Source organism: Mus caroli, chromosome 8, assembly GCF_900094665.2.
Source record: "Mus caroli chromosome 8, CAROLI_EIJ_v1.1, whole genome shotgun sequence".
Taxonomy (NCBI): domain Eukaryota; kingdom Metazoa; phylum Chordata; class Mammalia; order Rodentia; family Muridae; genus Mus; species Mus caroli.
The window spans coordinates 115,950,875-115,964,061 of NC_034577.1; the positions used below are offsets into that span (position 1 = coordinate 115,950,875).

At 49.7% G+C, this 13,187-nt stretch overlaps 1 protein-coding gene across 4 annotated transcripts in view; it reads left to right on the forward strand.

The window, feature by feature from the left end:
* Nucleotides 1–13,187, forward strand: part of Trim67 (tripartite motif containing 67) — a 34,210-nt gene that overhangs the window by 13,518 nt on the left and 7,505 nt on the right. For 2 of the 4 annotated variants that reach the window (XM_021170321.1, XM_021170323.1), the window contains 4 exons: nucleotides 6,550–6,645; nucleotides 8,438–8,560; nucleotides 10,182–10,292; nucleotides 11,636–11,795. In XM_021170321.1, coding sequence (XP_021025980.1) covers nucleotides 6,550–6,645; nucleotides 8,438–8,560; nucleotides 10,182–10,292; nucleotides 11,636–11,795 — 490 coding nt within the window. Of the gene's footprint in view, nucleotides 1–6,549; nucleotides 6,646–8,437; nucleotides 8,561–10,181; nucleotides 10,293–11,635; nucleotides 11,796–12,011; nucleotides 12,024–13,187 lie in introns of all 4 variants that reach the window. The other 2 variants (XM_021170324.1, XM_021170322.1) reach the window with 2 other exon arrangements.

The following is a 13,187-nucleotide window of genomic DNA, read 5'->3' on the forward strand; positions in this document are numbered from 1 at the left end:
TTTTTTTTTTTTTTTTTTTTTTTTGGTACTTATTTATTTACCTAGGTAATTAGACCACAGCTATGAACTGCAACAAAGTCTCATTAGTCATTATTGTCACAGAAGCAATTCTATTACAGTTTCCAAGACTGGATCCAAGTGGGTATTTGGTTTTGGGATACCAAGACTTGAGCTAGCCCAACCACAGAGAGCTCATCTTGGTTTTAGAGCACTAAGACTATAACCTGCCTGGTCCTAGAGAAGGTGTTTTGGTTTGGGGGTGATGTGGACCCCACCTGACTCTGCTTGGTATGTGGTCTAGCTATGGCTAAGGTTGAGACTCTTATGGGGTTTGCACTAGGGCTGAGATTCTGGTATGTATGGAGTTTGTGCCGGATGCTCCCTCTCCAGGCTAGTTCTTGTTGCTGGTGGGGTATGACCTGAGCTACTCTCTGGTCTGCAAGTGTGACTTGCGTTCATTTTCACTTTGCTTTACCATCCATTGTTCGAATATTCTCAAGGTCTCCAGTGGGCATTTATTTTAACACTAGAACCAGCTTTAAAAATAGAATCCCATCTTAATTAGACTCTTATTATCCGCACCTGTTGATGATGCCACACAGTTAACAGAACCTGACATGATCTCTTCATTTCGGAGTCATCTTTATACACCGCACACGTAAATAACAGCGTAACTCAAGAATCCTGTGAGCAAGGATTCCGCCTTACTGTGTTTTCGTACTCCAGTACCCAGCAGGGCAGCCAGCCCTCGGGAGACCTCGAGAGCCTTTATTGAGTAGTGAATAAGATGTTACCCTGGAATGTATGCTAATGTCAATACCATAGATTATTATTTCAGAGCGGACGCTATTAGCTGCTCATTGACTCACAGAACAGAAAGACTTACAAAGGGAGTGTCATCACAGGCTGGGGTGTGGGAAGAAAAGGGGAACAGGGGAACATCTTTCCAGGTGCTAGTTTCAGTGTAGTGTGCACTCACTGCTGGCTTGCCCTCTCTCCCTGTTCCCTTCCCTCCCCTCCCCTTCCTCTGCCTCATATCCTCTTCTCCCCCCTCTCCTTCCCTCTTTCTACACCCTGCCCCTCTCTTTCTCCTCCTTCCTTTCCTGCCTGCCTGCCTCCCTCTGATTTTTTTTTTCCTGTGTCATAAGCAATCAGTTAATCTCACCAGAGGACAGGAGCCAGCTGGGAAATGCCGATGTGACTTTTCTGTCTTCTTGGCCCAGAGACTACACTGGGTGTAAGTTTGTGTACTGGAATGCCCCATGGATAGAGGAGGCTGGGGCAGGCAGAGGAAGCAGGTTACAGAGATGGTGATCCTGGAATGCAGTCACTTGCCATTTATATTAAACAAGATAATGTGCTTTTTCTTGCCTGCGCTTGTGCACCTGAGTACACTTTTATTGGGATGAGCAGAGAGACCAGAGGTCCACATCCTGTATCTTGCTCAACGGCTCTCCACTTTGTGTTTTTTGTTTTGTTTTGTTTTTATTTTTTGTTTGGTTGTTTGTTGAGACCACTGAGCCTGCAGCTTGTTGATGGGGCTGCTTGGCCAGTGAGATTCAGGGATCTGCCTTTCACTCCATAGATGCTGGGGGTCGAAACTCGAGGTCCCATGCTTGCACTGAGCCATCTCCCCAGCCCAGAGACAATGCACTTTCATGACTTAACACAATATCTGTCACAGGAAGGAAAGCCACGAAAGCCATGGCCACTGCCATTGTCACGATTATTATTACAAGTATAAAGGCTCAGATTGCTGGAGACTGCTTCCCTGCCCAGGTGCTGCAGGAGAGCACAATCTAGCCTCAGCACCCTCTGGTGGGGGGGCTTGGACTGGACATCTGTCATAACTGCCCTCTTGTGATGATTAGAAGCATGTTAGCTTGCCCTAGTTGTCCTGTCCCTCAGGCTGGCTAGGGGGGCCATTGTCACATTCAGTGAATATCTAGACCAGTGATTCTCAGATGACCCCCCCCCCCACCATGAACTTACTTTTGTTGCTACTCCGTTTTGCTACTGTTATGGATCGTAATGTAAGTATCTGTGTTTTCTGATGGTCTTCAGTGACCTCTGTGAAAACTGCTGGCCTAGAGAGAGCTGTTCCAACCTCAGGGTCTGCCACTGAACAATGTAATGGAAACAGTATCGGACCCAAAAGATCTGGTTCATTTGAAACTGTGTCTTCAAGTGAGTTTCTTAGCCTCCAGGTGCCTCAGGAAAGGCTAGTGTGTGTGGATTAATCAGAAAGAGTTGGCAGGGTGCCGTCAAAGGTGCTAGCACTTGGCCCACCTCTCCTCTGGAAAGCTCGATGTCTGTTTGTGTTATGAGGACAAAGTGTGTGTGTGTGTGTGTATGTGTGTGTGTGTGCGCACACACACACACACACACACACACACACACACACACGCGCGCTGTGATTCCATCTCATAAATATTCATGAAGGGCTAGTGCTAGAAGAAAAGACTGTACTTAGCAGGTTCATTGGCTGGAGTTGCCCTGATAAGTCAGTGCAAAATAGGTGGCTTAAAACAACAGATCCGTAGGCCACATAGAGACTACCCCACCTGGGGATCCATCCCATATATAGTCACCAAACCCGGATGCTATTGTGGATGCCAGAAAGTGCTTGCTGACGGGGGAACCTGATATGACTGTCTCCTGAGAGGCTCTGCCAGAGACTGACAAATACAGAGGCGGATGCTCACTCGCAGCCAACCATTGGACTGAACACAGGGTCCCCAATGGAGGAGTTAGAGAAGGGACTGAAGGAGTTGAGGGGGTTGCAGCCCCGTGTGTGTGGGGGAACAGTATCAAACAGTGTCAGAAGGCTAAGGACCACTCCAGACACATGGAACTCCCTGGGACTGGACCACCAACCAAAGAGTATACATGGAGGGACCATGGCTCTGGGCACATAGGTGACAGAGGATGGCTTTGTTGGACATCAGTAGGAGGAGTGACCCTTGGGCCTGAGGGGGATTTGATGCCCCGGTGTAGGGGAATACTGGGGCTAGAAGGTGGGAATAGGTGGATGGGTGGGGGAACACCCTCATAGAAGCAGGGGGGATAGGATAGGGGGTATCCAGAGGGGAAACCTGGAAAGGGGAAAACATTTGAAATGTAAAGAAAATATCCAATAATAATAAATACTAATAATAAAACAGATCCATCCTCCACAGTGCTGGGGCTGGAGGCCGAAACGGAGGTGTCAGCAGGGACGTGCCCCCTGAGGATCCAGGAAAGATCTGGTCCAGCAGTTCCGTGAATGATAGTTCTGCAACTCAGTCTTTACATGATTCCCCTGTGAGACTATGTCAGGCCTTTTTGTCACTGTGACAAATTCCTGAAAACAAAAAAAAAAAGGGAAAAGTTTGTGACTAGGGAGATGGCGGAGCAGGTGAAGCTCGCTGTGTGAGCAAGAGGACCTGAGCTGGAATCTCTGCCACCCAAGGAACAGCGTGGCCGCATGCATCTACGTTCTGGGCGGTTTTCTAGGCAGTTGGACTTTGCTTAAAATCTGTTTCTTTTGCTTCAGTGAAATGTGGCAAAGGCCTTTGGAGGCGAGTTCTCAGCCTGTGGGTCTCAACTCCTTTGGGGTCGAATGGCCCTTTCACAGGGTTAGCATATCGGATCTCCTGCATATCCGATATTCTACATTACAGTCATACCAGTAGCATAATTACAGTTATGAAGCAGCAATGAAGATAATTTTATGGTTGGGAGTCACCACCAAATGAGGACTGTACTAGAGGGTTGCAGCACTGGGAAGGCTAAGGACCACAGCTTTGAGCTATCAGCCCCTGTCAGGGCATATAGGCCTGATGATGGTTTCAGCAGGCTGAGGGCAAGTGAGGACCCTTGAGTAAGCTCCCTCAAACTGTCAAAAGTGCGACTCGGGGCCATCTTAATACTAATGCTGGCTGGAAAGCTGCTACAGAGCTCAGCTCCTTGCTGCTGGGTCTCTGTACAATTTAGAGACTTCCCTGACCTGTTGACCAAGCAAAATAAACCATTTGTTCAACAAACATTTCTTAGATGAGACAAGCAAGGTCTCCATCTCTCAAGACCAAACATTGTAGTCACAGGAAAAGTCAACACAGGACAGCGGAGTGAAGGTAAGAGCTGCGGAGATCAAAGTCCCCTCAATCAGGACAGAGGGAAAACCAGACCTAGAACCCAGAACAGGGAGAAAAGATGCTGTTTCAGGTAACAGCAGATCCTGGATACACATGGGCATATCAGACAGGGGCATGCAAAGCTGACTGTATTTGGTTGGTTTGTTGGTTGGTTGGTTGGTTGGTTGACTGTGTCTTATTCTATAGACCAGGCTGCCTGGAACTCATTATGTAACCTAGGCTAGCATTGAACTCACAGCTATTCTCCTGTCTCAGCTTCCTGAGTGGTAGGCTTACAGGTGTAAAGCTCTTTCCTGGGTCTTGGTTCCTATGGTGGCCCTCCAAAACACCTGTACTCAAACCTCAGAATTGGCCTCCCTCAAAGTCTGCCCTGTACCTGCCCAACCACTAACCCCTTGCAGTGGCCCAGTGGGTAACTAGTCTTGGGGCCACTGGACATGGGGTGGCTGCTCATGAGGACACAGTGTAAGGAAGGACACGGCAGACAGTTTTCAGACCAGATGTAGCTGATCTCAGTTAAATAACTAAAGAGCCATTTATCTCACTGATCATCAGTTTAGGGTGTTTGCCAAAGTTGTTCTACTTGGAGCCCTGGTCAGATGTTTTGCTTGTTTGTTTTTATCTTTGTTTTGTTTGAATGAACTTATGTTATTACTGAGACAGACTACCACAATATGGACCAGGCTTGCCTTGAAATTATCATCCTACTGAATACTAGGATTATAGGCATGGGTCACCATGTCCAGCTTGGTTTATATCTTGAAGGCAGCTTCCAGGATTCTCTGAGAAGGTCACAGCCCACACCTTCACTTGGCTTGAGCTCTTGTGACTAAGTGCTTCTGCTTTCTGTGCATTATCCTGTGTCTCTAGATCTGTTTCCAATGTTGCTTTATAAGAGGTTTCTTGAGGCCACAGCTGCATGGGCTGGTAAATCTCAGGCAGCAGCAGAAGTTGCTGAAGGGAGTGTTAGGCCCAGAATCTTGGGCTTCCCTCCAGTGTCTCTAGGGTGGAATCGAGGACTGTATTTCTAAGGAAGTTCCTGGATGCTGATCCTCTGTGCAGGGTCCTACATGGACTGCCCAAGTCACATTCATTGGCTTAGTTCTGCAGTGGATACTAATGTATCTCAATTCTGTATAGGAACTCAGCTGTGTGTCTCAGGCACCCTCGGAGGGAAACAGGGATGGCGAGCCTTCTAGGTTGGGCAGTTACAAAGGTGAAAGGTTATGAAGAACAGAGGAAGGAAGGGATGGGTTTGATTCCCTTGCCTTGACAAATAGGGTGGCTTTGGAGCTGACACAAGAATGGAGGGGGTGTGAAGAGGGGGTAGGTTCTAGCTTTTCTGGTTCAGTTTTGTTTTGTGTTCAATATTTTTACTTTGAAAAAATATGACACAAGTTAAATCATACATCTGGGCTTGTATGGGGGAGGGGTTTGTCCTGTCCTCAGTGACAGAAAAGGCAACTGTATGGGATGTAGGTAGGGGCTGGAGCCTGACTGGTGTCTGAAATATTCACAATACTACTGATTGGAGACAGATCTATGACAGGAAGAGAGGGGATTGGCCAGGCAAGGGCCCGTTTGCCTTCTCGTCCAGAGCACGGCAGCCATCAGGGGCCGGCTGTTAGTTTCCAACAATTAGCTCACTAGTCTTTAATGTAGCTTTGGGATCCACTGACAGAGTAGTCAACACTCAGGTGCTGGTTGGCTTTAAGTATCGACTTGACACACCTCGTATCACCCAGGAAGACAGTCTCTCAATGCGGGATTGCGGGATTGCTTATGTTGGGTTGGCTTCTGAGTATGTCTCTGTGTGTGTGATCGTGGTGGTGGTGATGTCATAACTTAACTAATTAATGTGGAGAGAGTTAGTCCACTGTGGGTGGCACCATTTCCTAGACAAGTCGTCCTGAGCTGTATAAAAGAGGAAGAAGCTAGCCAAAAGCAAGGGAGCACGGACCCATGCATTCATTACTCTGAGCTCCTAACTGTGGCCGTGCTGCTCTGAGTTCCTACCTAGTTCCCCAGAGTAACTAACAGGCTGTAACCTGGAATTGCCAAAGGCCATGCTTTCTTCCCATAAACTGCTTCCTGTCCGGTTATTTAATCACAGCAATAGAAATGAAACTAGAGTAACTCACCAGGGTCTGCTGGGAAACAGACACATGATGGTCAGGGCGTGTAACTCAAGGCTACAGAGTATCTACTAGCGGGTCTGAGGTCCCAGCTGCCCTCCCAATGTTGGTCAGGGCGTGTAGCTCTGAGATACAGAGTATCTACTAGCACATCTGAGGTCCCAGCGGCGTGTATTGTCTCCTCCTGAGTCAGTCCTGGCTGAGACCGTCTTGCTAGCTTGACTGAGGCAGGGGCATGCCTTCCACACTAACCAACATCTCCGCCATGTCTTTTCCAGGCGCAGCTGTCTCAGGCCTTAAACGGGGTTTCAGATAAGGCCAAAGAGGCCAAGGAGTTTCTGGTTCAGCTCAAGAACATATTGCAGCAGATCCAGGTGAGTGGGCTCTGGTGCTGGGCAGACAGTGTGGCTGTTTGTCTAACACAGAGAGACGGAGGGCAAGTCTTGGGACAAGTGGGTATCTGCTACGATTTCTTTTAGAGGGTTGACCTGTCTGGTTGTACCATTGTGGGCGCTGAAGGTGCCACTCTCAGCCTGTTTACATGCAGGTAACACTGGTGGTACTTAGGCAGGCCTGTGTATTCAAATCAAAATATAAACACCTCATTTCCTAAGTAAATGTGTTATCTGAGTGTCTACACGATGCCCCATGCTGAGCCCAACAAACACAGAAATCAGTGCATCTTGCTTCAGTGAGCCCGATGCAAGGGGTCGAGAATTCAAGCATGTGCACAAAGAGAGGATCCACCTGCACAGAGGGAGGCCCGGAGCATTTGCAGGCCTTGCTGGAGAAAAGAACTGAGAGCTCTGAACCTTTCTTCTTCTTTATCCTCTGTTCCTCCTGTACCTTTCCTCATCATATGTATACATGTGTATATATGTAATGTATACATACATATACATACACATATACATGGTCTCATTACAAAACCCAAGCTGGCCTCAGACTCTCGATCCCCCTGCCTCAGCCTCTCAAGGGCTAAGATGATAGCCATGTAATGCCCACCCACCCGATCCCCATGGGCAGTCTTAAGTCACAGGCTTGGACATCACTTAAGTCTGATGTTTCATGCACACAGATGTATCCATTTTCTCTGTATGCTACCACAAGAGATCCGAGATGGAGCAGAGGCAGCCACAGAAACGGATTCAGTTCAGAGGCTGCAAGCACAAGGTCACCGTCTGGCTCCTCCTGAGGCGCCTCTGCCTGGCTGGCAGATGGCAGTTCTCTGTGTCCTCGTGTGGTTGTCCCTCTGTGTGTATCTGTGCCCTGGTTTTTCTCTTCTTATAAGGACACCAGTCAGGTTGGACTGGAGCCACCCCGATGGCCTCATTTTAACTTCCAGATTCAGATGCAGTCACACTGTATGGTCCTGGGGCTTATGATTCAGAATGTATCCAGGGGGACAATTTAGCTCTTAACCAGAAGCCGTTATCTACCCAGATCCCATAGGCCTGGAAACTGAGGCAGGCAGGCAGACAGACAGACAGACACTACTTTGTTTGATTTGCCTTTTCTGATTACAAAAAGCAAAGTGTGTGCTACAGAGATTTTAGAGTCTGGAAGATAGAACTGAGAAGAAACCCACCAACGTCCCTCAGCTGAGGTGACCATGCTTGTCTCTCTCTCTCTCTCTCTCTCTCTCTCACACACACACACACACACACACACACACACATGCACACACATATACACACAGACACACATGCACACACATATACACAGACACTCATTTTATATGGGGTCATTCTGTGAACAATTTATGTCCTATTTTCTTTCTTTCTTCCTTTCTCTCTTCCTTCCTTCCTTCCTTCCTTCCTTCCTTCCTTCCTTCCTTTCTCTCCCTCCTCTTCCTCCTCCTTCTCCCCCTTCCTTTTCAAGACAAGATCTCTGGTCTAGCCTTCAGCTCATGATCCTCCTGCCTCAGGCTTTCGGGTGCTGGGATGACAGGTATGCCCAGCCTCACCCAGGCTTTTCCCTCATTATCCATCTCTCATGACTACTTTCCCATGGCATTCAGCATTCTATGAACAGACTGCAGACTGTCTCGCCATGTAGACGTGCCACGGTTCCTGGAAGCTTCCTTGGTATACAGTCATGGCTCACGCTGTCTCCTCTGGATCACAGAGGCTAGCAGCTGCTCATCATAGCCCTCTGCTTCCCTAGGAAAATGGACTGGACTATGAGGCTTGCCTGGTGGCTCAGTGTGACGCCCTGGTGGATGCCCTGACTCGGCAGAAAGCCAAGCTCCTCACCAAGGTGACCAAAGAGAGGGAGCACAAGCTGAAGGTGAGACCCAAGCGACCTCTTTCTCCATCCCTATAATGTCATTGGCGCCCAACATGGGATGGCACTGCCTTAAGCGCTGCTGCCTGGATGTGGCTCTGAGTTGGCTGGTCCAGTTACACTCAGGAGGCAGGGGAGCCTCAAGCAGTCTCCAAAGACAGGGGGCCTGCAGCTTCCTGCTGCCTTCAAATCAGCCTGTCCTCTCCCATTTGCTCTGACTCCTGGGTCTGTTGAGGGGTGGGATGGGAGGTTGGGGGAATCTTTGTTTGTCTTGCCTAATTCATGGGACAGTGACAGAAACAATCTGGCCTGGTTCGGGTCTCCACTCTGTCTCCTTCTTCAGACTCTGATATCTCATGCACCTATAGTTGGCAGTGAGTGTGGCCAGGTTCTGCCAAGGAACATTGAGTCCTGTTCTTTATCTGGCATTAAGTTACTGGCTCAGGCAAAGGCTCAGAATGCTCTGGAGTGGTTCCAAGGAGTTCTGTGCTAGAGGCATCTAACTCAATTAGCAAACACTATTTTTTTTTATTTTAGAGAGGGTCTCAGGTTGTCCGTGCTGGCCTCAAACAAGTATCCCAGGCTGGCTCAAACTGAGGATGACCTTGAACTGCTGAAACTGCTGCTCACACACACACATATACACGCACACAGACACACATACACACACACACATACATACATACACACACACAGACACACATACATACACAGACACACACACATACACACACACACACATACATACATACACACACATAGACACACAGACACACATACATACACAGACAGACACACACACACAGACACACACACAGACACACACACAGACACACATACATACATACACACACACACATACATACACACACACAGACACAGACACACAGACACATACAGATACCCAGACACACATACATACACACACAGATACACACATACACACACACACACTCACACACATATACACACACACAGACTCACACACAGACACACACTCACACACACAGACACATACACACACACACCCCACCCCCCAAGTGCTGGGATTCTAGGCACATACCATGGGTTTATTTGGTGCTTCGGACATGCTAAACTAAGCACTTCGCCAACTGAGCTACATCCCCATCTCAGAAAACACTATTTTAGTGTATCTGTCTTTTGAGGTGGGGACTTGCTGAAAACTATTAAACTCAGTATACATCCCAGCCTTCCTGAATACCACACCTGGCTCACAAAGCAGCACTTTAAAGAGAAAAGGTCGTATGTTGGAAAGGAACCGTGGGTACCGGGAAGGGGGTATAGACAACTCCCCAAGCTATTCCTGATCAGTGGTAAGTCTGAGACAGACAGGACACTGGCTGCATCATGGGGGCCACCATGCCCTTTGTGTGCCTGGCTGCTCAGAGCTCAGGAAGCTGAGTGGGCCTGGCTGGAAGTGGACCTGTTAATTCCCCAACGATGACTATAAAATGGAGGAGCAGAGTAGAGTGGCAGCTGTGCCTGGGGCAGCTCAACACTGCCCTTCCGAGCTCAGGCACCCACTCACGAGCTGTTGTAAGCTGGCAGTTTTTTCTCACAAGTGGACTCTTCAGTGCTCTCTTTCTCTCTGTCTCCATTGCAGATGGTTTGGGACCAGATCAATCACTGCACCCTGAAGCTACGCCAGTCCACGGGCCTAATGGAGTACTGCCTGGAGGTGATCAAGGAGGACGACCCCTCTGGGTTCCTGCAGGTGAGCATCCCCTGGGAGTCTACCACAGACCACGCCTCTTATTCCAACACTCCCTGTTCTTTCCAAACCAGCTCGTGCTCTAGGCTCTCTCTGTTCCTCCTAGGTTGGGACTTGAATCGCTTCTCCTCTGCTCTACGAGGACAGAAGGCTTGGGCTGTCATCATGGCTCTGACCTTCCCTAGAAGGAACCCTAATTTTGCATTAGCCATAAGGGAGAAGCAGACAGGCATCATCTCTGGGGACTAAGTGCCATGCTTCAGTATTCCTCCCAGGGGTGGGAATACAGTTTGTGCCTAATGAGCTGGGCAGACTGCAGAGAGGCAAGGGGCGGAATCCACTCTCCCACAGAGAGGGTGCAGCTTTGTTGGGGCCATTGCTCCAGCATTTAGGCTAACCTGAGGACATGCATTCCTAGAAACATGGTCATGTGTCAGTCTACCTGTGGGAGAGTGATGGGCCCCATTGCTTACTCTCTAGATGGGCACATGAGGGGCTGGAGAGACAGCTCGGCATTTGAGAAGACTTGTTGCCCTTGCAGAGGATCTGGGTTTGGTTCCTAGCATCCACATGGTGAAACACAAGGATCCATAACTCCATTTTCAGGAGACCTCATGCCCTTGGGCACTAGGCACACACTCGCTGCACAGACATACATGCAGGCAAAGCATCCATATGTGTAGAAAAAGTAAATCTAAAAAGAAAAGGAGGAATAGGAAGAGAAAAAGAAGCAGAAGATGCAGAGCACCATGGCTCTTTGGCGATACCTGTGCAGGTCTCAGAAGCAGGATTTCACAGCAAAGGAAGACAAAGCCACAGGTGTGACACAGGAAGTCAGGCAAGGACTTGCAGAGGGAGCTGTGGAATAGCTGAGGGGAGGAAAGACATGGGCTCCAGAACTTGGGGACGTGGGAAGGACTTCCTTCACACTCAGGAACAAATGACTAGCATATTTCACTTTGCAAAGTGAGAGCCTTGGCCAGACAGATGTATGATGGATATGTTTGCATGTCTGAAAAGCCACCATGACTTCATAATATAGCTTGCCAACTCTAACACACACACAGAGAGAGAGAGAGAGAGACAGACAGACAGACAGACACACACACACACACACACACACACACACACACACACACCATGCCTGTGTGGATGAACTGTGGCTGAAACAACCCAGCTTGTCTAGATGGTCAGGGTTTACTTAAACCTGGCTGTTGCTCAATGGTCCAGGCTCAGTTTGCCTCCTCTTCCCTTCACTGAGCCATAGACAAAGCTGAGCCCTTCCCCAAAAAGGCTGGCAGCTCTTCATCTGCAGACCCAACCCTTCTGTCTATGCTCCCTTTAAGATTTCAGATGCCCTGATCAAGCGCGTGCAGACCTCGCAAGAGCAGTGGGTCAAAGGTGCCCTGGAGCCCAAAGTATCTGCGGAATTTGACCTGACTCTGGACAGCGAGCCGCTGCTGCAAGCCATCCACCAGCTGGATTTCGTCCAGATGAAATGTAGGGGTGAGCCGTGATCGGACCCATTTAGTGGTGCTGCCTCCCCAAGGGGCACACAGGCTAAGGGCAGCTGGATGGTGGTGACAGAGGCCGGTCATGCAAGGCGGCAGAGGGAAGGATAAAGATCCTAGGTCCTAACCAGGCTGGGTGAGCGGCAGCTGAACTTGAGCTGCCTTTCAAAGACCAAGGATCAAGGATAGGAAGCAGAATGAACAGGAGCAGCATCCTCCTGTAGTCTGAGTAAGAGAAGAGAAAGAGGAGGGAGAAAAAGAGAAAGGGGGAGGAGAGGAGTAAAGAGGAGGGAGAAAAAAAGGAGAGGGGGGAGAGGAAGTAGGGGAGGAGGGGAGGGAGGAGGGAGGAAGAGGAGGAAGGAGAGGAGAGAAGAAGAGGAGGGAGGGGAGGAGAGGAGAGGAAGGAAGAGGGAAGGAGGAAAGAAGGGAGGGGAGGAGGAAAGAGGAGAGGAAGGAAGAGGGAGAGGGAAGGAGGAAAGAAGGGAGGGGAGGAGGAAAGAGGAGAGGAAGGAAGAGGGAGAGGGAAGGAGGAAAGAAGGGAGGGGAGGAGGAAAGAGGAGGGAGGGGAGGAGGGAAGAAGAAGGAAGAACAGGAGAGGGAAGGAGGAAAGAAGAGAGGGGAGGGGAGGAGGGAAGAAGAAGGAAGAACAGGAGAGGGAAGGAGGAAAGAAGAGAGGGGAGGGGAGGAGGGAAGAAGAAGGAAGAACAGGAGAGGGAAGGAGGAAAGAAGAGAGGGGAGGGGAGGAGGGAAGAGGAGGAAGGAGGGGAGAAGGGAGCAGGAAGGAAGCAAAGGATGAAGGGAAGAGGGTAGGAGAAGCTACAGGGAAGAGCTTTGCAGGTGGCAGAGGGCAGGGCTGCCAGGGCCCCAGGACAGGAAGAGACTTCTGTTCTGAGGTCAGGGAGAGCAGGGTGGACAAGTGGAGGACGGAGGTCGGGGAGAGCAGGGAGGACAAGTGGAGGACGGTGGGAACTGGGTTCTGGGAGCTGACAGTGACCCACAGTCAAGGTCATTGATGTTCCAGCAACTTGGCTAGTCTAGAGCTTACAACGGATGGCCAGAACTGGGCTCCTGTCCTAGGCACCATCTTCCCCAAGATGCCCAGGGCTGTTTCAGAAGGGAAGGCAGGCAGTGCTGTGTGTGGGAGCCATGTTGCCACATCCTGAGGCTCGCTCCCATTCTAGTTGCCCCTGGGTAAGGCTTGGAAGTTCCACCTGCCCAGGAGTAAATGAGACACAGTTGCAAGGGGCAGGTGCCTGGCATGGAGTGGGGGTGGGAGGGTGGGGTGGGGGTAAGGGGGGAGCTGTGGCTGGGGAAGGTAGTCCTGGGAACTGGGGGCTCCAAGGCAAGAAACTTGTGGGTGTAGGTCTGAATTTTAGGGTAGGAATAA